At 41.4% G+C, this 24,689-nt stretch overlaps 1 protein-coding gene across 1 annotated transcript in view; it reads left to right on the forward strand.

Annotated features, from left to right (window-relative positions):
• Positions 1 to 24,689, forward strand: part of LOC126164502 (probable Rho GTPase-activating protein CG5521) — a 289,412-nt gene that overhangs the window by 57,672 nt on the left and 207,051 nt on the right. The window contains exons 6-10 of the mRNA XM_049920250.1: positions 2,401 to 2,516; positions 2,723 to 2,864; positions 10,963 to 11,134; positions 14,663 to 14,827; positions 17,136 to 17,307. Of these exons, the coding sequence (XP_049776207.1) occupies positions 2,401 to 2,516; positions 2,723 to 2,864; positions 10,963 to 11,134; positions 14,663 to 14,827; positions 17,136 to 17,307 (767 nt within the window). The remainder of the gene's footprint in view (positions 1 to 2,400; positions 2,517 to 2,722; positions 2,865 to 10,962; positions 11,135 to 14,662; positions 14,828 to 17,135; positions 17,308 to 24,689) is intronic.

A 24,689-nucleotide genomic window follows, 5' to 3' on the forward strand; every position in this document is an offset into this window, starting at 1 on the left:
CCATTTACTGCCATTGTTATTTCTCTTTCCTTATTTTACTACTGTCAGTCCAACTGATGTATATTACATTATTAGCCTTATCACATTTACTATTACGAATCTCTTGGCTAGAAGGCATTATTTTTTTCTGTTTCTGTCTTAGTTGTTCATTGGGTTTGGGTGGCTGAGGTGGAGGGGGGGGGGGGGTCATCAGGAGTGGGAGAGGTTTCTTTCAGCACAGGAGAACCCTCATCTGCTCTCTGACACACATACCGGCCTAACCCACATACTTTTTACCTCTCCCTAACATACAGCGTGTCCATAAAAGAATGTCGCAGTTTCGCTGGTATGTTATAACAGTTTAATTTAGACTATTTATAACAAATCAAACAGCAAATTGGAGGTAAAATAACATAGTTTTTCTTACAAACATTCAGTGTGTGCATCTTCAGTTGTACGGCACACATCCAGCCTAAAATCATACTCTTGGTTGATAAGTATGAAGTAATGGAAGCAGTAACCTGATCAGTTCTGTGTGTCAACACTAACAAATCATTAGGTGGTGGCAGAACATAAAAATGATCTTTTATAAAGCCCCAAAGGGAAAAAAAATGCATGGCTTGAGGTCAGGTGAACGTGGAGGCCAGTGGAAAAGAGCTCTGTCATATTGACCGTTACGACCAGTCAATGGCCAGGGTGTTAGACATTCAACCACTCTTGTACAAAGAGCTGCCAATGAAGAGGAGCTCCATCTTGTTGCCAAATAAAGTTTTCAAGTTCTCCTTGTAATTAGAGAAGAGCTATTCTTGCAAAATATCCAGATAAACCACCCTTCTTATGGTGGTAGCCTCAGTGAAAAAAGAAAGGTCTGTACACTTGACAAAGGGACACAATGCAGAAAATGTTTAATTTTGGGGAATCTCTTTGATATTGTACAAGTTCAGGAGGACATTCTTACACAATGGGTATTTATCTTCCCATTTAGATGAAAAATTGCCTATCACTGAACACCACATGATTAAGAAAGTCCTCGTTGCAACACTTCACTTCCAAAGTTGTAGTGTATACCATAATCATCTCGTTTCACAGCATACATACCAACTGTAACCGGTATGGTCACATGTGTAAACATTTTCCTGAAACTTTCTACATTGTTGTCTTTGACAAATGAAGGTCAATACTTGCTTTCTGAACTGATTTATTAGGGCTGTGAAGGTAAGTTCCTGTGACATGGTCAACATCCTCTCCAGATGCTTTTGGTCACCCCATGCTTTTCTCTGTATGGTCATATCTAATCATTTTGAATTGACTAGACCATCGGTGGATGTTTTTGCCAAATGGGGGATCACATTCAAACTTTAAACAAGACTTATATTGAACTGAAATTACATATTCACTCCTAGAAAATGGCAGAACACAAAATGCTTTACACTCAGGACCCACCATTTCGCATATGTGGTGATGTAAGTGGAAAAACAACAAATCAGTATTCGTGCATGTGCTTAAGTAAAATTATCTGAATTACTTTTTAATAGTGATCTTGAACCAGTACTCTACAATGGTTACAGTTGCTATTAAAATTTATATCTAGGATGCTCTTTTATGGACAAATTTCTGGCAAAAATATTGTTTTCAGTGCCTTGATTTTACCAGTCCTGCATACCCAATTCAGTCATATTACTGGCTGATGTCAGTAACTTTTGGCAGAGGGAAGATCTTGCTGTTTAGTTCCTTAATCCCCCAATTACACCGACCAACCAAATTGGACTCTCACCACCCCAACTGATGAGTGCCAATGCCTGTTTGCTTTGGCCAGGTTGCTGGCCATATTTATCAGCTCCAAACGGACACAATTTTTGAAGGTCAGCAACTTCTGCAAGCGTCCGGGAATGCCCAGTTGGTAATGTAAGTGATTTCTATGTGAAGTACAACTGCAAGAGCAATGAGTGGTGACTTAGTGATGAAACAGCAATTGCCAACCTATTTTCCTGGTTTTCTGTACTTTATGGAAGCAAGTGACAGGCAATACTGCAATAGTAACCTGTTCTGAATGAGAAAGCAAACTCCTCATCACACTGTTACTGCTTCATGACTAGAATCAATCAGCTTCTACTGCAAGGCAACAATTATGTGAACAATGCCCTGAAAATAAAATTTCTCATCCAAAAATCCTTCCCACCCAAACTGAAATAGCCTTCCACCATACTCTCTTTTTGCATAATATACATATTTAGTCATCATGTCTCCTTGCCCCATGACTCGTATCCATGTGAGCAATCTCATTGTAAAATATCCTTATGCACTCTACTATTACCATGTAATCTAGCCCTAAAAAATTAGCATTATTTTGTGAATAAAATAAAAATTTGTACTTAACAATAAGTGTAATTTATCTGTTTGTATTCCTTGTTAATGGTACAGGTCCTGTATGTCCCGTGGAAATACAACCACTGTTGTCTCCACAAAGTGGGGAGAAGCAGCCAGAAGACCCCACTCGGTTTTTTCTTGACGCATTACTGGAGTTCATGGTGTCCCAGGTTAGATATTCTCTTTGTAACTCCTGATATTTATATGTTTGTACACCTACTGTCTTTAAATATATGTTGATTCATTAATAAGTACCAAAACATTTTCTTGTGTTTGTTACCTTTAGTTGATATTCTTGTCTGAAATCTTGCTCATAGTCTCCTGATTGTCTGAAGAAGTCAATATTTCACTCTTCTACAGAGTAAAAATTTTTCAGGTTACGAAGGTGGAATGGAGGGACCGTGTTAATAGGCAGCATAAATGTTTCACATTTCTGTTTGAACGTTTCAAGCAGTATTACTTGCCACATATCTTCCCAGAGTTTTCTCATATGACAAGTCTATACAAGCCTGTTTTAGGTAAGGCCTATTAGTATTTTACCATTTTTAAATTTAGTGTTTTCTTCTTTTATGTGTGGGTTATTTAGGCAGTACATTATGAAAGGTATGAGTATGTGTATGAGAGGAATATTTTCAACCAGAGTATACCACTAAAACCCATTTAGTCATTAAGACTGCTTGAGAATGAAGACATTGATTTGGAATTTTTGAGTGTGAATAAAATGATGGCTTGCCCTTAATACAGCTGTGTGGAAGAAAATTGTATTCGTTTCTGCCACACCATTATTCAGTCTGAATAATTTACTTAAAGTGCACACAGAATAATATGTAGATGTAAAGGTAGATGTAGAATTGGCAGGGCACATGTAAGGAGAGTGGTAAGTGATGGATGTTGTGAGCATTTGCTTTAGGAGAAATGCAGAATGCAGGAGGGAAGGTGCCATTCTAAACTGAAGCCTACACTCATAATTTTTTTGTAAATGTTAGTTGAAGCCTCTCCACACCCACACTTGCATGGTGACCATTCAAAAGGATCTTTGGTCACCTCTGCTTTGGTTAGTATCTAAAAAGAATTTCACTGAAAATGCAGCAAAAGCAGCAATTTATTATTATTTGGCATGTTAACCATTTGTTACTTTCAGAGAAGTGTCATGAGTGGCAAATTTTGAGTAAAAGCTATATTTCTCTTGTTACCATGTTAAAATTTGCTTCTTTTGCCAAAACACAGTGAAGTTCAAACAATGTCATCTCACTAACATGTTGTGTAGATGCGAGAGATTCTGAAACAGTGGTTTATTAAGTGAGGAACTGAGGAAAAGTAAGGTCAGTAGCTTATGAAAAAATACATCCTCAGCACAAAAATAAATGTGTAATGTCTTCACTTATGCCCCCCGCAGGTCCGGGGGTTAGAATAGGCCCGATGTATTCCTGCCTGTTGTAAGAGGTGACTAAAAGGAGTCTCTCACGTTTTGGCCTTCATGTGATGGTCCCCTGTAGGGTATGACCTCCATTTTTCAAAATTTTCCCTAAGAGCGAGCCAACTGGGGAAGAGCGCCTTACATGGTGCATAGTGTCCATCATGCGCTGAGATCTCTTGCATCATTCGTTGACATGGATCTGCACTTCTGCTCGATCTCCAGCTGTTGGGTGCATTTTCCTCCATCTTCTGTGCAGTATCGCTTTCCGCGCTTTTGATGATGATGGACTTCTTAGCTCATTTGCACCTTATTTCCAGCACGGTAGCCAGTCGATTGCGGTGAGGCTGCCAGGTACCCCGTTGGTTGTAGCCCACTTACCACACAGGGATTGCACTGCTGGTGCCTGCGGTGTTAACTCCCAATGTATGCCAAGGAGTAGATGCCCATCACCCTGGGGCATCGGGACTCCTGGCAATGGCCATCCTGCCAGGTGGCCTTTGCTGCGGTTTGTGGCACCCATGGGGAGGGCCCCTGGTCGGGTGGGTGGCATCAGGGCGGATGACACGCCTTGAAGTGTAGTACGTCATCTCTTGCTGGTGGTCAAACACCATCCGTCTTGGGGAATCTTTCTTGTCAATGAAACCACAGTTTCTTGTCGAGAATTTAGAGGAAGGTTTGGGGAAGTGGAGGGCTTGTCCAAAATGCAGTCAGGGTCTGTCTTGATCAAAACAGCATCCTCTGCCTAGTCACAGGCACTACTTGCCTGTAACAAGCTGGGGAATGTTTCTGTTTACATCGCGCCCCATAAGTGCTTAAATATGGTCCATGGTATCATATTTCACAGGGACCTTCTTTTGCAGTCTGACGATGAGCTGCGTGCCAATTTAGAGCGGCAAGGTATCCATTTCGTCCGGCACATCCACTGGGGTCTGAGGGATAATCATGTTGCCACCGGTGTCTTCATCTTGGCCTTCGAGGGTGACACATTACCCGAGAAGGTCAAGGTGATGGTCTGCTGCTGTGACGTAAAGCCATCTATCCCTCCCCCGATGCGGTGCTTTAAGTGCTGGAAGTTCGGCCATATGTCTTCCCGCTGGACTTCCAGCATCACCTTTCGGGATTGTGGACGTCCTGCACATCCCAATACTCCCAGTGCCCCGCCTCCCATCTGTGTCAACTGCGGATAGCACCATTTGCCTTGCTCGAGAGACTGCAGGGTTCTCCAGAAAGAAAGAAAAATAATAGAATATAAGACCCTGGACCGACTGACCTACATTGAGGCTAAGAGAAAATATGAGAGGCTACATCCTGTGCATACGACGTCAACCTACGCCGCCGCTATGACAATGGTTCTACCCTCTTCCATTCCACCGTGTACAGTTGGCTCTCAGCCGTCAGACTCCACTTGCCTCCTTGATGGTGGGGGGCACTTCTCTTCCTGTCGCTCTTGCACAACCTACTTCAGGAGCAACACCCTCCCCCTCCCCCTCCCCAACCATCGGGGACATCAGTCGCCACTTCACAGCCGGAGAAGTGTAAGTCTTCTTCGGCTCCTCTCTCCAGGAACGGATCCCTTGGGTCACTCCCTTCCCAGGTTCCTACCAGTGGCAAAGTTGACACCCACCAGTGGTTGAAGCAACGACAGGTAGCTGGTTGTAGGGCTTCATGGTCCTCCTCAGTCCCTGAGACTGAATCGGTGAAGCCCTCCCAGCCGAACAAACCTAAGGGGCAGCGAGAGAAATGTAAAAAGTAAAAGACCCCTAAGAACCAAGGCACTGCAGTGGCACCCACACCACCACTACCTACAAGCCCTGTGTCTGAGGATGAGATGGAGATTCTGGCATCCGCTTAGGACCTAGATCTTGCTGGGCCCTCAGACTCAATGGATGTCGATCGCACAAGTACTCATCTGGTGGCAGCAGGTGAACCTGAGGCATAGACTGCCTCATTGAGTGTTTCATGCCTTCCCAGCCTGACAATCACGTAATCCTCCAGTGGAATTGCGGCGTTTTTTTCCACCATCTGGCTGAGCTATGGCAACTGCTAAGCTTTACACCTGCTTTCTGCATTGCTCTCTAGGAAACCTGGTTTCCGGCAATGCGGACCCATGCTCTCCGCAGCCATGAGGTATATTATAGGAACCTTAGGGGCTATAATAGAGTGCCAGGTGGAGTTTGCGTCTACGTCATAAACTCCGTATGTAGTGAACCTGTGCCCCTTCAAACCCTTCTTGAAGCTGTGGCTGTCAGGATAAGGATGGCACAGGAAATGATTGTCTGCAATGTATATCTTCCTCCAGATGGTGCAGTACCCCTGAATGCAGTGGCTGCACTGATTGATCAACTCCCTAAACCTTTCCTACTTTCGGGAGATCTTAACGCACATAAACCCTTGTGGGGTGGTGCCATGCTTACTGGCCGAGGTAGGGAGGTCAAAAATTTACTGTCACAACTCGACCTCTGCCTCTCAAATACCAGTGCCCCCATACATTTCAGTGTGGCACATGGCACATATTCAGCCATTGATCTCTCAGTTTACAGCCCTGGCCTTCTCCCATATATCCACTGGAGAGCACATGATGACATGTGTGGTAATCATCACTTCCCTACCTTCCTGTCACTCCCCCGACGTCATGTCTGCGGAAGCCTATCCAGATGGACTTTAAACAAGGCAGACTGGGAAGCCTTCATCCTGATGTCACCACTGAATCTCCCCCAAATGGTGCCATTGATGTTGTTGTTGAGCAGGTCACTACAACGATCGTTTCTGCGGAAGAAAATGTGTCCCCTCGTTCTTTGGGGTGCCCCTGACGAAAGACAGTCCCTTGGTGGTCGCCGGAAGTTGCTGAGGCAATTAAAGAGTGTTGCCAAACTCTACAATGACATAAGCGGCACCCTTCCCCAGAGCACCTAATAGCCTTTAAGCGGCTCCCTGCATGTGTTCGCCAGCTTGTAAAACGATGGAAGCAGGAGTGTTGGGAGAGGTATGTGTCAACCATTGGGTGCCATACGTGACCTTCCCATGTCTGGATGAAGATAAGATGTCTTTTTGGGTATCAGGTCTAACAGGTGTCCCTGGCATTAACATCAATGGTGTGTTATCTACCAACGCAAACACAATTTCCGAGCACTTTGCTGAGCACTATGCTCGAGCCTTTGCATCGGAGAACTACTCCCCAGCCTTTCGCACCTTCAAATGCCGGATGGAAAGTAAAGTCCTCTCATTCGCTACACACCACAGTCAACCCTATAAGGCCCCATTTACAGAGGGGGCATTTCCTCAGCGCCCTTGCACGTTGCCCCGACACAGCTCCTGGGCCGGATCAGATCCACAGTCAGATGATTAAACATCTCTCGTCTGACTAAAAGTGACATCTCCTTGTCATCTTCAACCGAATCTGGTGCGATGGCGTCTTTCCATCCCAGTGGCGGGAGAGCACCATCATTCCAGTGCTCAGACCTGGTCAAACCCCACTTGATGTGGATAGCTACCAGCCCATCAGCCTCACCAACTTTCTTTGTAAGCTGCTGGAACGTATACTGTGTCGGCGGTTGGGCTGGGTCCTGGACTTACGTGACCTACTGGCTCCATGTCAGGGCACCTTCCGTTGGGGTCGCTCTACCACTGATAATCTTGTGTCCCTTAAGTCTGCCATCCAAACAGCCTTTTTCAGATGCCAACATTTGGTTACCATCTTTTTTGTCTTACGTAAAGCATACAACACAACCTGGTGACATCACATGCTTGCCACATTGTATGAGTGGGGTTTCCAGGGTCCGCTTCCAATTTTTATCCAAAACTTCCTCTCGCTCTGTACTTTCAGTGTTCAAGTTGGTGCCTCCCATACTTTCCCCCGTATTCAGGAGAATGGTGTTCCTCAGGGCTCCGTATTGAGTGTGTCTCTATTTTTAGTGGCTATTATCGGGTTGGCAGCAGCTTTAGGGCCATCGGCCTCATCTTCTCTGTATGCGGATGACTTCTGCATTTCTTACTGCTCCTCCAGTACTGGTGTTGTTGAGCAGTGTCTACAGGGAGCCATTCACAAGGCGCAGTCATGGGCTCTAACCCACGACTTCCAGTTTTCAGCCGCCAAGTTGTGTGTCGTGCATTTCTGTCAGCGTCGCACCGTGCATCCAGAACCAGAACTTTACCTTAATTATGACCCACTCACTATAGTGGAGACATCTCGATTCCTAGGACTGGTTTATGACGCCTGATTGACTTGGCTACCTGACCTTTGTCAGCTTAAGCGGAAGTGCTGGCAGCACCTCAACAACATCCAGTGCCTGAGAAACACCAGCTGGATTGCAGATTGCTCTGTGCTGCTACAGCTGTACAGAGCCCTTATTCAATCCTGCATTGACTATGGGAGTCTGGTTTATGGTTCACCGGCTCCCTCAGCATTGCATTTACTCGACCCAGTGCACTACTGTGGCGTTCGCCTAGCGACGGGAGCTTTTAGAAAGAGTCCAGTGACCAGTGTCCTGGTTCATCCGTTGAAGTCTAGGCATGCACAACTGCTTGCCAGTTACGTTGCCCACGTTCATAGTTCTCCTTCACATCTGAATTACTGTCTCCTTTTCCCAACCATGGTGGTTCAACTCCCGCAACGGCGGCCCAGGTCAGGGCTTCCAATTGCAGTTTGTGTCTGGTCCCTTCTGTCTCAACTGGAATTCTTCCCGTTACCACCTCTCCTTGAGGTCCATTCACGTACATCTCCATGGTCTACATCTAGGCCACAGATTCTTCTGGACCTTTCGCAGGGCCCTAAGTACTCCGTTAACCCTGCAGCTCTCTACTATCACTTCGTCTTGATTCTCGACAGGTACCGGTGCCATGAAGTGGTTTACACCGGCGGCTCGATGATTGATGGCCACGTAGGCTTTGCATATGCTCGTGGAGGACATATTGAACAGCACTCCTTGCCAAATGGCTGCAGTGTTTTCACTGCAGAGCTGGCAGCCATATTTCGTGCTCTTGAGCACATCCGCTCATGCCCTGGTGAGTCATTTCTCCCGTGTACTGACTCCTTGATCAGCATATAAGCTATCGACCAGTGCTAACCTCGCCATCCTTTTGTAGCATCCATTCAGGAGTTCATCTATGCCCTGGAACAGTCCCGTCATTTAGTGGTGTTTGTGTGGACCACAGGACATGTCGGAATCCCAGGCAATGAATTTGCCGACAGGCTGGCCAAACAGGCTACGTGGAAACCTCTTCTGGAGATGGGCATCTCCGAAACTGACCTGCGTTCTCTCTTACGCCACATGGTTTTTTGGCTTTGGGAGACGGAATGGCCTAACAGTATGCACAACGAACTGCGTGTCATTAAGGAGACTACGAATGTGTGGAAGTCTTCCATGCAGTCCTCTCACAGGGAATCAGTTGTCATCTGCCGCCTCCGCATTGGCAATACGTGGCTAACGCACGGTTACCTCCTCCGTCATGAGGACCCACCTCAGTGCTGCTGTGGCTCACAAATGACGGTCGACTGCCTCTTGCTGGAATGCCCACTTTTAGCTGCTCTGCAGCGGACTTTCAACTTTCCCGGCACCCTACCTCCACTGTTGGGTGACAGCAGCTTTATTTTTACATTTTATTCATGAGGGTGGGTTTTATCATTTGTTCTAAGTTTTAGCGCATTTCCTTTGCCTCTCTGTGTCCTCCACCCTAGTGCTTTTAGGGTGGATGTTCTAACGTGTTGCAGAGTGGCTGGCTTCTCCTTTTTATTCTCATGGTCATCCAGCCATGGTAACCTGCTTTCTTATTTTAATCTCTTCTACCTGTTTCTTGCGTCATTGTGGTTTTCTTGTCCCCTTTTGTCGATTTATGTGTTTGTTGCCCATCTGTCGTTGTTGTGGTTTTTCCTTTCATTCTGTTTTGTGTTGTAAGTCTCATTTGTTTCATTCTCACCCTTGTGGCATTGTTTTATTCGGAAAAAGGGACCGATGACATCGTAGTTTGGTCCCTTCCTCTTCCCCCCATTTAAACCAACCAACCATCTCCACTTGTGTTGTTTCAAAACCCACAGCATTTTTTCATTTCACCATCAGTGGCCCTTAAAAATTACATTCTTTCATCAAGAAAGTTTGTAGTTAGTGGAATAATAACATGATAGATAATGAAGTTTTGCATAATAACGATATCTTTGTGTGCTATCATTTGCCATAATCTCATTTCGGCATCTCAAACCAGTTATGAAAATAAATTAGGAATGTTATGGATATTTCATTCTGGTTTTTATCACAGGCGAGTGTGACTGCAAATAAGTGTGCTTCATCAGATTCATCTTCTTGGGACTAAGCTGCCATCTGACAGGATACACAGGGAATCAGTTAGAGTGCAGTTTACATTGCAATAACTGGAACACTAGTAACAATATGTCACACAAATTATACCTTTCAAGTACTCCAAGAAGTCACAACTATATTTACTGAGCTGTGGGACTTAAAAGACCAGGAATTGAACTCTGTGTTGGACTTGTTAGACTCGGTAGGAGATATAAAACAAGCACATAATGGTTATAGATGTAAGTATGAAAAGTATAAAGACAAATCGGTGACAGGTTGAAATTTTGAATTGGTCCATGAGGAGTGTTTGGATGGGACAATTGATAGCACACTGGCCCTGAAGGTAGGGGTCTAGGTTCAAAAGTCAGTAAAAAATCTATAATAAACCATCAACAGAAAAGTTATAGTGCTCATCTGTACTAGTAATTTTTTGTGGTCTAATTAAGCAACTTTTTTCATGTGAAAAATTATGTTCTTTTGGACTAAAGAGCTCTCCTCTTCAGTAGTCTTGTATTCTTTATCCAGACAAAATACTTTTGTCTAAAAGATAATAATTTTTTCACTTTAATATGACTGACTGCAGGTCTTCTGACACGAAATTTACAAAAAAAAAGTTTACTGCAGTAATCAGTTTGACTGATCTAACACAAATTATTATACTTCTTGTGTGGGCAAACTTGCTAAATTAATAGATCAGAAGTTTTTATCTTTTTCCATGTATGTAACTATGTTTGAGGTAATTTTTAAACATGATAATTATCTATGTTACGAGCCCTTAGAACTTGTTATTAGCAGCTAGTGACAGATTAACAGCTGTGAATTTATGTGCCTTGTAATTTTTCCACACAGTATATTCAAGAACAGTATGTTTTATGGGTATATAATGTTAATACTGATTACTTTTAACAGAAGTACCCTTGAAGAAACGTGCGTGTCCTGCTCCTGTGGAGACAGCTGATGGTAAAAAACGAACTGACCCTTTCATTGCGTGCCGTGTTGCTGTGATCAGATGGGTTGCCATTTTTACACATATCACAAAAAAAGGAAGTGAACACACATTTGTCCCAGCTCCATCCAGCAGGTATAATACAAGCCTTCTAATCTTGTTGTTAAATGAGTATGAGATTGTATTCCAGGTGTACCAGTTTTGTAATGAAATCAACTTTACCTGCATCACACTTGTTTATGTTAATACCAAACTACATAAAGTTGCTAATCACACCAGAAAATTTTTGTTAAATTGAAACTGTTGTAAACTAGTTGTGTGGGTTTTGGTTACTGAAGAAATGGGTGTTGATACACAGTTAATAAGAAAGTCAGTAAAGACACTGAGTATTAGATGCATATTGATGTAGGCTAGTGCTGAGCATCTTAAAAGTTGTGTATCCACTACATAGTATTTTCCTGTAGTGGTCATATCCCTGACACTAAAATGTTTTATGGTGAGATCACTTTAAAAATAGGTAGTGGAGGTTGAAGATATGAGTGATTGCAGACATATACAGTCAGTTTTTGCAATACAGTATTTTAAAAGGAATGTACCTAAAGATTAATATGGTGATGACAAAAGCTGCTTACACACATAAAAAAGAATGTGACCACTGTAATTCAGCTCTGTTGCAGTTCTTGGTGTTTTTCTTGGGACTTTACTGCTACAGTCCAAACAGGTAGTGTAAAATAACTAAAAATGAGCTACACCCAAGATCGTATCTGGAAATAACATATATCTTCAGAAGCTTCTAAGAAGCGAAGTATATGATCAGAATGTTATGTCTTGAGTTTAATTGTTATCCTTATTCCTGAAATATAATTATTATGATGAATTATTTCACGGTAGAAATCATATTCAGATCTATCACTATTAAATGAAATAATTTGGATTAAACAAAAGAGAAAACAATCTCTGAACAATCTTTACAGCTATACTAACATGTTACGTGTGCAGGGAAGCAATGCCCATTAGACTACTGTGCCTGCCTGTGTTCTACAATTAAATGGTAGAAGATGATTGACCACTAGGAGGTGCTTGTTGTGGTGAAGGTGACTGCCATAAAGAAAGATGAGACAGTGAATTTTGTTTGCATTCCTTGTGAGAACTGAAGACACAGCAAAGTCACTTCCTCCTAGCCCCACTGCATTTTGTCACAGCTCAGCAGATACTGAATATGGAAATGGGAACCAATAATCCACCAGAAGCAGGTGATCCTGATGGTGCTATTGACCTTGAAATAAGATACTGCAAGGCTACGTTTCCTTTTTGCATGTTTTGATTTGCAGTCTTTTAATAAGATGTATTTCTTCATTTAATATTTTTGTAATTTTATGGTTAAATGTAAAACAAAGAAATATGTCTTTTGTATTGCAATTTTATCCTGTGCACCACTTTCACCAGTTTACAATCTCTCTCTCTCTCTCTCTCTCTCTCTCTCTCTCTCTGATTTTATCACATATTTTAACACTTAAGTTATTTTTAATGCTTGTGTACATAACAACACAGAGACTATATTTGCCTCTCTTGGTGGTCAAATGTCTTCCCCATTTTAGTACAGTGTAGAGTTAGGCACAGCCACCCAACTGACTTTATATCTGTGAACATTGCTTGCAACATGTAACTCCGGTAATACACGTTATATATGTGTTTTTTCTCTTTTCCTTACTTTAATGCAAATTATTTCACATAATAGTGTCAGTCTTTTTAGTGATCTGAAAATATTCTTAAACTTTGAAGCCAGCCATCAGGATCAGTCTTATTTTTGCAATCAGTTCTAATAATCAAATGATCTTATGTTGAAAGCTTAACTGTAGAAGCAAACAGTATCTGTTAAAGCTCTACATTCTTTTCCTGAATTCCAGGAATGGAGATATTTCGTAAGGCACTTGCAATATGAAACATTACATTTGCATTCCGAATGACTTTTTCAGTGCTGAATTAAATATTCACCAGTCTGAGTAAGAACTGTTGTCACTTACCAATCTGCAGTTTATCTTTGCATTTGGGTATGTAGTACTTCAAAATATTTTACCCCATCCTGCACAGTTACTACTACGACACTTCCACATGTACTGAAAGAAAAGTTGGTCAGAGTACTGGAAATGAAGCAACAAAAAATTAGACGTAACTTTTATCTGTCATTGCTGAATGGACACTTGCTTTTATTTTAGCTTTGGGAAGACAGGAGGAAATAGGTACCGTGAACATTATGGATACTGCAATTTACAGAACAGTATAGGTATGATTTAGGGAGGAAGAAAGAAGGGAAGATGATTTAATGACCAGTTGGCGATTAGTTCATTAAAGACAAAGTACGAGCTTATATTAGATAAGCATACAGGAGAAATCAAAGAAAACCAAAATCTGCTTGGCTGGATGGAGATTTGAACCATGCTCCTCTCAGTTGCAAATCCAGTAGGTCAACCACACTGCCTCCTTGATCAGTGACATATGAATTAGCTAATAAATATAATGTTTGTATGCCATATCATCAGAAAAGCCCTTGAAGAATAATTTTGATCAGCTGTGATTTAACAGCAGGGGGTGAAGCCAGAGTTGTAGGTAATAAATATTGGACTGGTGCTGCAGTGTATAGAATAAAGGATACCTTTTTCCCTGCTCCCTGTTTTATCTTTTGTGTTGGGACTCGGTGATTGGACTGTGGTCTAAGGGATGTATAAATTTTGTTTTATTCTAGTTTATTTATTTATCTTTTTTGTATGATGTGCACCCAATCAGTTTACAAGTATAAGAGCCAGATACTACTTCATTCTTAAATGAATTTGGACATTGGCAAGATGTTCATGTTGACTACTAAATATCTGTCCTCCTCAAAGAAAGGTAAATGAAACTTTAAAATATGTTTCTCATGATATTTGTTTTATGGGCATTGGGCATATTTCTCTGCCTAAATTTTGTCTTCCACTGTTGGAAACATCGGAGGGTATAACAAGTCGGGAAGCAGTTACAAACTCAAACAACCTTTCTGAGTTGTTATTCCCTCTGAAAACGTTTCTATCATAGAAGACAAAATGTGAGGCATCGGAATATGCCCAGGACCATGGTCTAATGCCCTTAAAACAAATCACCAAGAAGTCGAGTACTGTCCGTGAAAGCTTGCATTGTATGTTTAAAATATGTATTATCTGCACCATGGAAAACGTACTGTGTATGGTTCTGACTTCAAACTTCCATTCTTTTTTACAATACATGGAAACATAAGTGCACACACAGCTGTAAGGTCCTGGTGCTTCTGTTCGGCTACAGTATCAGAATACTGTAATTTCTCTATCTACAATACATAGAATTTTTCTTAAATAGGAATGCAAAAAATTAAAATTCAATCTTTTGCTACTACTAGGTTTCTCAAGTACTTTGCTTGTGTTGAGAGGAGTAAATAATCCTCTTTTTGTGGATTCAGTCCTAAAATTACTTTTAAATCTGTTAGAGATTCTGTTGAACTGAGTCAGGAATTTCTCTTCAGATGCTCTCTGTGTCAGAATTGATAAATTTATTATACATGTTGAGTACTGAAATTGGGATAACTATGTATGAACACCTCCCAAAGAAATATCAGATCTTTGCACAATTGGAGGTATAGAGTTGTTTTATTTATAGTGTCTCACCGAATGAGGAAACAGACCGTTCACCAGGGACAGAGCTCAGACGTGTCAGTGTGAGTCAGGCAGGCTCGAACCATGAAGCACAGTCTGCTGTGTCGCCATTATCAGATTCAAATCATTCATCAGCATTTTCCCAGGCAGAAGGTGGACACACAGTTACGTAAGTACAATTTAAATTTATATCTTATTTATCTTATAACTGTACATAATCAATATCAACCATGTTATATAAATGTTTATATGTATGTAAGCCATTAGGAGCAATTTTTTATTTATTACTACTTTGGAAAAAATACCCTGCTATGGTTTTCTCCACGAATCAGATTTAATTTCAGTTAAGCAAAGCACCTTATTGGATACTTGCTAGTTACTGTTAGTGCATTCATTCCAGATTGCAGTGTGTTGCCAATTCTGCTCATTGCTACAATGTGAACTGGCAAGTGCGTGATGTGACGTTCTTTTGTTTCCTCACATAAAGCACTTTATACAAACGTCATTGAAAAAATCTTCTTTCTAACAATCTGTGTAATAATTAAATCCATGGGTATGTTTTTTGCACAGACATTTTCCACCCTGCTTTTAGAATGCTGGATGTAATTACGTAATTGGAAATACCATGAAAAAAATTGCAAATGGAATAAGATATTTTATTTTCATAATAAGTACTGATATGCAGTTTATTAGTAAAAAAAAACCTTGCATTCCAATAAAATGTGCCGCAGTGGTTCCTATTTTCACCATTTACATGAATAGTTGTCAAATTGATGTTTCTTCAAACAAAATATTCATAAAACTGTATTTTAACTTCATACAGCACCCAGACTGTTGTTTTGACAGTGTGAAATTTCAACAGCAGAATGTGTCAAGGTGAAATGATGTTGATATTTTAATGTGTTGAGATCTTGAGTGCACATAGCTTTATTATTCCAAAATTTATTATACAGTCACTTTCAGTCATTGACAGACAACCTTCTGTTGTTCGTTGAAATCAGGTGTGGTCAAGTCATAACCATCATAAATCATCATGGCATAAGCCAGCCTCTCTGTTTAACTTGAAAACAAAATTTTGTAAAGAAGAAAATGACAAAACTGAATAAACAAGTATAGAATTGCTTGTTGGTTGTTTTGCCATGTTCTACACTATGAAATTATGATATGCTATATCTACTTTTGTTTTTCAGTGAAATGGATAGGTTGGTTTGTGCCATGATGATTTATGATGGTTATGAGTAGTAGCACATCTTATTAAGATTTCAAAGTACGCATAAAGTTGGTGTGCTAACAACTGAAACTGGCTGAGTACTTTTGGGGTAAGACAACTGTGTGAAATTGTGGGTTTTGAGCTTGATTTAGGCAATATTAGGAAAATATTTATATTTCAACATGGAATTTCCATTGCTTCGACTGGATTAAGAGATGACGCTCCATTGTGGTCTGTGACACAATGACACTTGGACTGCATGCCCCACTACGTAATACTGCCTGGTCACAACCGGCTGTTGAAATGTACATCTGTTGTTTACAGTTATTAGTTCAAGCTGCCACTGTAGTTACTGAGTTGGCATCATTTATAAGCCACAATTAAATTAGTCTTGGAACTTTTGGGATGAATGGTGTACAGTTCAGCAAGTATTCCGTGGGATTAGTGGAAATAAAAGTGCTTGCCATAACAAAACATGCTCATCCTTTGAAGTTGAAAGGTAACATTCAAAAAATAATGGTAAAGATAGACATGATTTGAAACAAGTGCAGTAAATTGCATTAAAATATAAGGAAAGAAAGTTTACTAACGCATGAAACTGCAGCAGCAGGGAAATACTGATAAACTTGTAGCAACAGAGTATGATAGTGAGTCTTTACTGTTACTGATAGAATGGTTTTTTGCCAGGTGTTAATGGTAATTCAGGTTCTCTACATCTACCTCTTCATCTACATCTACATCCACATCCACATTTACATCTACTTTTTTTATGTATGGAAGTGAAAGTGAGACTGGAAAGAGGGGGGGGGGGGGATGTACTGTGAGTGAAAGATGGAAAAATGACCACTTGCCACTACTGGAAAGTACCAGATTCAAAATATTTTATTCATTTGTGTACACACTTCAGAGTGTGCCTTACCAAGAGTGCTTTTGTTTACAAATAGTGTCACTTGTCAAATATGATTACTTCATGGCTCATTATTATGAGAACAAGAAATAAATTAGTAATTGCAGAAATCTAAAGAAAAGCCCTATGATGAAGAAACTCATGAGTTGAGACTGGGCTCACAGTTGTGTAGAAAAGTGTATTTACACCATAGTCTGAAATTTAGTATGTGAATAATTTCTAAGAAATCAAAATTTGATATTAATTTTGTTGCTAGTTGTCAGCCAAAGACTTCTTATTTCTTGTACAGATGTTTATTTCATTTTATACATTGAAGAAATTTTATTTTGCACTGCATTTTCTTTATTTTATTTTTTTCAGTGAAGATCCAAACTCAGCAGCCATTAACTTGGTGCGTGAAGTGCTGTATAGTACACGTGAAAATGTTAACTTTGTGCATGAAGTCTACAGACAAGCATTTATGCTCAATTTCACTCATTCACCTGCTATACGCAAGGCCATAGCTGTCTATAAGGACTGGATTCAAATGAATGTAAGTAGTTTGTTTCATACTAATCCAGGAAAGTTTCTTTCAGTGCTTTCTTCCATATTTTTCCATTCACTTCTTCTCTGCCTCCTCCTACATTTTTAACAGATTTTGATTCTTCGTTAAAAATTTTGTATTGGTTGATGATTTTGTGGATGATAACGTGGTTGTGATTTATTTTTGTGTTTTGGGGAAGGCTTGATCGATATTATTGTACATGTTCCCTGTTGGCTTGACAAAATATTGCACTTTTGTGTTCTTACTATAGTACTGAGTGGCACATTGCCATCATGCACACATGACCGCTATCTCCAACAGCTGCGGCCAGAATTATGGCCATAGCTTCCAGTGATAGCAGACATATACATGAGATATAGAGTGCAGGGCTCACTGTTTGACCCTTTATGGTTCAGTTACTTTATTGGTACCTGGGCCACATGTATCTGGCCCTGTATGACTCGGTCATGTACATGTTCCATAGATGGATGTTCTCTCCCCCTCTTATTTATTTATTTCTTCTCTCTCTCTCTCTCTCTCTCTCTCTCTCTCTCTCTCTCTGTCCTTTCCTTTAACTTCATACAGAACATGGAAAATAGACTGATATTTCAGTACAATCACAGGAAAAGATAACTCATTTCCAAACAGAAGATTTATTCTGTCTGTCATTAATAGGAAGCTATGTACCTATTAAATAAGTACTATGCCTAAAATGTGGGAGACAATTGTTTTTGTAAACAAAATGTACCAAGAACATTATATATTTACAGCTGTAACTTGTCACACTTTCACTTGTTTGAAAGAGAAGAAAATTTACAGATACTTTTGATCAGCATTAGATTACTGACACTTTCTGAATTTAATTGGCTCCGGTGATTTGTTAATAACATACCAGTTGTACAAAAGCACCATTTGCTAGTTGCACTTGTTACTGGGATACATAAAATATCTCTTGCATCTGTAGCTGAGCCTGATTGATCCTTTTCATATCTACTCCACCATATTAAGATGCCATCATTGTCGAGGTGCATTAAAATATACACATGCACTTCATCTGCTGTGACAGAGTTGTAATTCTTCTACTTCTTGAATAGACTCTCTCTCTCTCTCTCTCTCTCTCTCTCTCTCTCTCTCTCTCTCTCTCTCTCTCTCTCTCTCTCTCTGGCTGGTTATGACACTGCACTTGAAGGTTCTATTTAATAAACAAAAGAGAGGGGAGTAAAGCAGAACTGATGTGGAAATCATGAAAGCGTGCCAGAAAAAAATGAGTTTTATATTGATGAAATAATATGCAAATTATAATGCTTTCATTCCGCTATAAGACACATTGCACTAAGTATACAAAAATGATTACATTAACGACTGCATGTTGTACGTTGTCATATACTGCTGGGCATTTCCTGATTTTCATTTATGTCAAACATATTGAGATACGAGAATGATGGCCAAACGAAAGCAGCAATTTTGTGTGTAGAAGTAATTACAACCTTCTCTTGTAGAAAAGTCAAGGTCTGATTTTTAATCCCTTGTACCTGCTGTTAAGAAATGCATAACCTCTAGTATACACCAATTATGCTCGTAAATTACAAATCTATCCTTTCCTTGCATAATGAAACAGTGCTTGTAGCTGCAGTAATTAAATTCCCTTGCAGTCGTTGTCTGTGACACTGCAGATTTGTTGTTATGTATGAAACCAAAGAACAACTAACTGGATTGTAGGTTCTTTTTGTCTTCTGTTTCATCTGTACCATCTTTAAATGGTTTCAGGAAGTGTACAGTTCCTCATGCAAGTTTGTTGTCATATCCTTGTAATCTGTAAGAAGAATTCTTTTCTTTCAGTTAAGCTGCAACTTAATTATTGTGTGTGTGTGTGTGTGTGTGTGTGTGTGTGTGTGAGTGAGTGAGTGAGAGAGAGAGAGAGACTGTTTATTGCTGCTGTGATGTTCATGGCATCATTTAACAGGAAGCTACCTTCATTGAAAGTGTACCTGAGTGGAGTGCTGTTGGACAATGAGCAGCACAAGGAAGCCTTTTGTGATTTGTAGCAGAGAGATGTAACTTATCATCTGAAACACTGACTCCTCAGTAATGTGCACCTGGATGAAACAATGGAAAATCCAGAATGGAACGTAACAATATTATGAAAAGGAACGTTGCTACTCACCATATAGTGGAGATGCTGAGTCACAGATAGGCACAACAAAAAGACTGTCACAAATAAAGCTTTCAACCAGTAAGGCCATGGTCAGCAATAGGCTACACACACACACACACACACACACACACACGACTGCAGTCTCAGGCACCTGAAACAGCACTGTGAGCTGCAGCACCAGTGCAAGATGGGAGTGGTGACTGGGTGGGGTAAGGCGGAGGCTTGGGTGGGGAGGGGTGGGATAGTATGGTAGGGGTGGCAAACAGTGAAATGCTACAGGTTAGAGGAAGGGAGGGGGGTGGGAGAATAGTGGAAAAGAAGAGAAGTAAAAAGACTGGGTGTGATGGTGGAATAACAGCTGTGTGGTACTGTAATGGGAACAGGGAAGGGGATGGATGGCACGGATAGTGACTAACGAAGGTTGATGCTTGCCAAACATACATCCTTCACTTCAATGACTGCTTCACAGACTGTGCCATGTGGATCCTTCCCACCAACACCAGCTTTTCTGTATTGCACAGGCGGGAACTGTCACTGCAATACATTCTACGTTTCTGTAACCATCATGGCCTCAACATTAGTTACTCACAGCCCCTTTTATGTTCCCATTCGATTACTACAAAGCTGACATTCCACCATCACACCCAGTCTTTTTACTTCTCTCCTTTACCACTACCCCCTCTCCGCCTCTCCCCTGCCCTCCTCTAACTTGCAGTACTTCACTGTCTGCCACGCTTACCATACTATCCTCCCCACCCCCCCACCCCCTCCCCCCCACCCCAGCCGCCTCCTTCCCCCATGCAGTCACCACTCCCATCATGCACTGGTGTTGCTGCTCACAGTGTGGTTTCCATTGCCTGAGACTGCAGTCATGTGTGTGAGTTACATTTTCGTGTGTGTGTGTGTGTGTGTGTGTGTGTGTGTGTGTGTGTGTGTGTGTGTCATCTATTGTTGACGAAGGCCTTACTGGCTGAAAGCTTTATTTGTGATAGTCTTTTTTGTTGTGCCTATCTGCGACTCAGCATCTCTGCTATATGGTGAGTAGCATTTTTTCCTTTTCATAATAGTGTTACATTCCATCCTGGATTTTTCATCGTTTGATTTTTGCCTGATGACTTTTCTTCGATCCGAACCCAGTTCTGTTTTCCTTTGTTGTATTTTCTTATGCATCACTATACTCAATGTCCGTCCTTTCTCTACTTTCTTCTGTTTCTCTTGTCACCTTACAAATCACACTGCACACTCTACTGATGAGCCACACTGTATCAGCCGTCTTGGCAAGCACAACACATGGCTACAATATGATACTGATTGTTGATGCAGCATCCAATATCCCACATTACTCCCACCGATATAATTAATCCTATACTTTCAAATTGATCACTCTCCCTGTGTCGCTCTCCTGTATTCTCGTGTCTTATTTCCCACACCTTTCTGGTGCCACACGATCTTGTATCTCCTCCTATGAATCCCTCCCGACCCTTAACTCTCCGTTCTATTCCAGTTCGCAACCACTAATTCCACCTCATCTGGCCACATCTCCTGTCCCCCTTCTTCACATTTATCCACACTCAGACCTTCTCCCACAGTAATATATATTTATACTATTTATTCTTTACTTTGATCCTTGTGACTTCACACCAAGTTTAGTGTTTTCACCTTTCGCTATCATTGACTATGTCAGTTTTCATATTGTCCCCCTCTTTTGCATCCATTTCACCCTTTTCATAAATTTTCACACATATTTGAGTGTATCTCGCGAACTTTTTTTGGTCACAATTCTTCATTATTTATGTAATTTCTCGCATTTTTTCCACCACCATGGATCCTTGCTCCTTCCATCTGTGTCAATACAGAAAAGTTTCCTTATCCCTAGCCAGATCCCAGTCCCACATGCTGTTACTGCATTGTTTCTTGGCACATGGAATCCCCCTAAATGGCCTTACCATCAAATTACCAATCTCTGGCTGCCACCCCTCCTTCCAAATTTGACCTCCACTTGTTCAGATTCCGCAAATTCTTAGCCCTCACCAACATTGCCCTGGAAAACCATATCAACCAAGCCCAAATTTCCTTGCAGTACTTTCTCCCCATTTGCAAAATTCTCCTGCTAATCAATCCCAAATTCCTGGAACCCATAACACACATTGAAACTCTTGCCCTGCAGGAACTTGAACAACACACACACCACCACCTCAGAAAGTTGTTCGCCCTGCTCTAGACCCATCTACATCTACGTCTACATCTACATCTACATTTATACTCCGCAAGCCACCAAACGGTGTGTGGCGGAGGGCACTTCACGTGCCACTGTCATTACCTCCCTTTCCTGTTCCAGTCGCGTATGGTTCGCGGGAAGAACGACTGTCTGAAAGCCTCCGTGTGCGCTCTAATCTCTCTAATTTTACATTCGTGATCTGCTCGGGAGATATAAGTAGGGGGAAGCAATATATTTGATACCTCATCCAGAAACGTACCCTCTCGAAACCTGGCGAGCAAGCTACACCGCGATGCAGAGTGCCTCTCTTGCAGAGTCTGCCACTTGAGTTTGCTAAACATCTCCGTAACGCTATCATGGTTACCAAATAACCCTGTGACGAAACGCGCCGGTCTTCTTTGGATTTTCTCTATCTCCTCTGTCAACCCGATCTGGTACGGATCCCACACTGATGAGCAATACTCAAGTATAGGTCGAACGAGTGTTTTGTAAGCCACCTCCTTTGTTGATGGACTACATTTTCTAAGGACTCTCCCAATGAATCTCAACCTGGTACCTGCCTTACCAACAATTAATTTTATATGATCATTCCACTTCAAATCGTCCTGCACGCATACTCCCAGATATTTTACAGAAGTAACTGCTACCAGTGTTTGTTCCGCTATCATATAATCATACAATAAAGGATCCTTCTTTCTATGTATTCGCAATACATTACATTTGTCTATGTTAAGGGTCAGTTGCCACTCCCTGCACCAAGTGCCTATCCGCTGCAGATCTTCCTGCATTTCGCTACAATTTTCTAATGCTGCAACTTCTCTGTATACTACAGCATCATCCGCGAAAAGCCGCATGGCACTTCCGACACTATCTGCTAGGTCATTTATATATATTGTGAAAAGCAATGGTCCCATAACACTCCCCTGTGGCATGCCAGAGGTTACTTTAACGTCTGTAGACGTCTCTCCATTGATAACAACATGCTGTGTTCTGTTTGCTAAAAACTCTTCAATCCAGTCACACAGCTGGTCTGATATTCCGTAGGCTCTTACTTTGTTTATCAGGCGACAGTGCGGAACTGTATCGAATGCCTTCCGGAAGTCAAGAAAAGTAGCATCTACCTGGGAGCCTGTATCTAATATTTTCTGGGTCTCATGAACAAATAAAAGCGAGTTGGGTCTCACACGATCGCTGTTCCCGGAATCCATGTTGATTCCTACATAGTAGATTCTGGGTTTCCAAAAACGACATGATACTCGAGCAAAAAACATGTTCTAAAATTCTACAACAGATCGACGTCAGAGATATAGGTCTATAGTTTTGCGCATCTGCTCGACAACCCTTCTTGAAGACTGGGACTACCTGTGCTCTTTTCCAATCATTTGGAACTTTCCGTTCCTCTAGAGACTTGCGGTACACGGCTGTTAGAAGGGGGGCAAGTTCTTTCGTGTACTCTGTGTAGAATCGAATTGGTATCCCGTCAGGTTCAGTGGACTTTCCTCTGTTGAGTGATTCCAGTTGCTTTTCTATTCCTTGGACATTTATTTTGATGTCAGCCATTTTTTCGTTTGTGCGAGGATTTAGAGAAGGAACTGCAGTGCGGTCTTCCTCTGTGAAACAACTTTGGAAAAAGGTGTTTAGTATTTCAGCTTTACGCGTGTCATCCTCTGTTTCAATGCCTTCATCATCCCGGAGTGTCTGGATATGCTGTTTCGAGCCACTTACTGATTTAACGTAAGACCAGAAATTCCTAGGATTTTCTGTCAAGACGGTACATAGAACTTTTCTTGCTAATTCACTGAACGCTTCACCCATAGCCCTCCTTACGCTAACTTTGACATCGTTTAGCTTCTGTTTGTCTGAGAGGTTTTGGCTGCGTTTAAACTTGGAGTGAAGCTCTCTTTGCTTTCGCAGTAGTTTCCTAACTTTGTTGTTGTACCACGGTGGGTTTTTCCCATCCCTCACAGTTTTACTCGGCACGTACCTGTCTAAAACGCATTTTACGATTGCCTTGAACTTTTTCCATAAACACTCAACATTGTCAGTGTCGGAACAGAAATTTCCGTTTTGATCTGTTAGGTAGTCTGAAATCTGCCTTCTATTACTCTTGCTAAACAGATAAACCTTCCTCCCTTTTTTATATTCCTATTAACTTCCATATTCAGGGATGCTGCAACGGCCTTATGATCACTGATTCCCTGTTCTGCACATACAGAGTCGAAAAGTTCGGGTCTGTTTGTTATCAGTAGGTCCAAGATGTTATCTCCACGAGTCGGTTCTCTGTTTAATTGCTCGAGGTAATTTTTGGATAGTGCACTCAGTATAATGTCACTCGATGATCTGTCCCTACCACCCGTCCTAAACATCTGAGTGTCCCAGTCTATATCTGGTAAATTGAAATCTCCACCTAAGACTATAACATGCTTAGAGAATTTATGTGAGATGTATTCCAAATTTTCTCTCAGTTGTTCTGCCACTAATGCTGCTGAGTCGGGAGGTCGGTAAAAGGAGCCAATTATTAACCTAGCTCGGTTGTTGAGTGTAACCTCCACCCATAATAATTCACAGGAACTATCCACTTCTACTTCACTACAGGATAAACTACTACTAACAGCGACCAACACTCCACCACCGGTTGCATGCAATCTATCCTTTCTAAACACCGTCTGTACCTTTGTAAAAATTTCGGCAGAATTTATCTCTGGCTTCAGCCAGCTTTCTGTATCTATAACGATTTCAGCTTTGGTGCTTTCTATCAGTGTTTGAAGTTCCGGTACTTTACCAACGCAGCTTCGACAGTTTACAATTACAATACCGATTGCTGCTTGATCCCCGCATGTCCTGACTTTGCCCCGCACCCGTTGGTGTAGCCGCTTGTTGCGTGTAGTGGACTCCTGACCTATCTAGCGGAACCCGAAACCCCACCACCCTATGGCGCAAGTCGAGGAATCTGCAGCCCACATGGTCGCAGAACCGTCTCAGCTTCTGATTCAGACCCTCCACTCGGCTCTGTACCAG

The sequence above is a fragment of the Schistocerca cancellata genome, chromosome 1, assembly GCF_023864275.1.
Source record: "Schistocerca cancellata isolate TAMUIC-IGC-003103 chromosome 1, iqSchCanc2.1, whole genome shotgun sequence".
Lineage (NCBI taxonomy): Eukaryota > Metazoa > Arthropoda > Insecta > Orthoptera > Acrididae > Schistocerca > Schistocerca cancellata.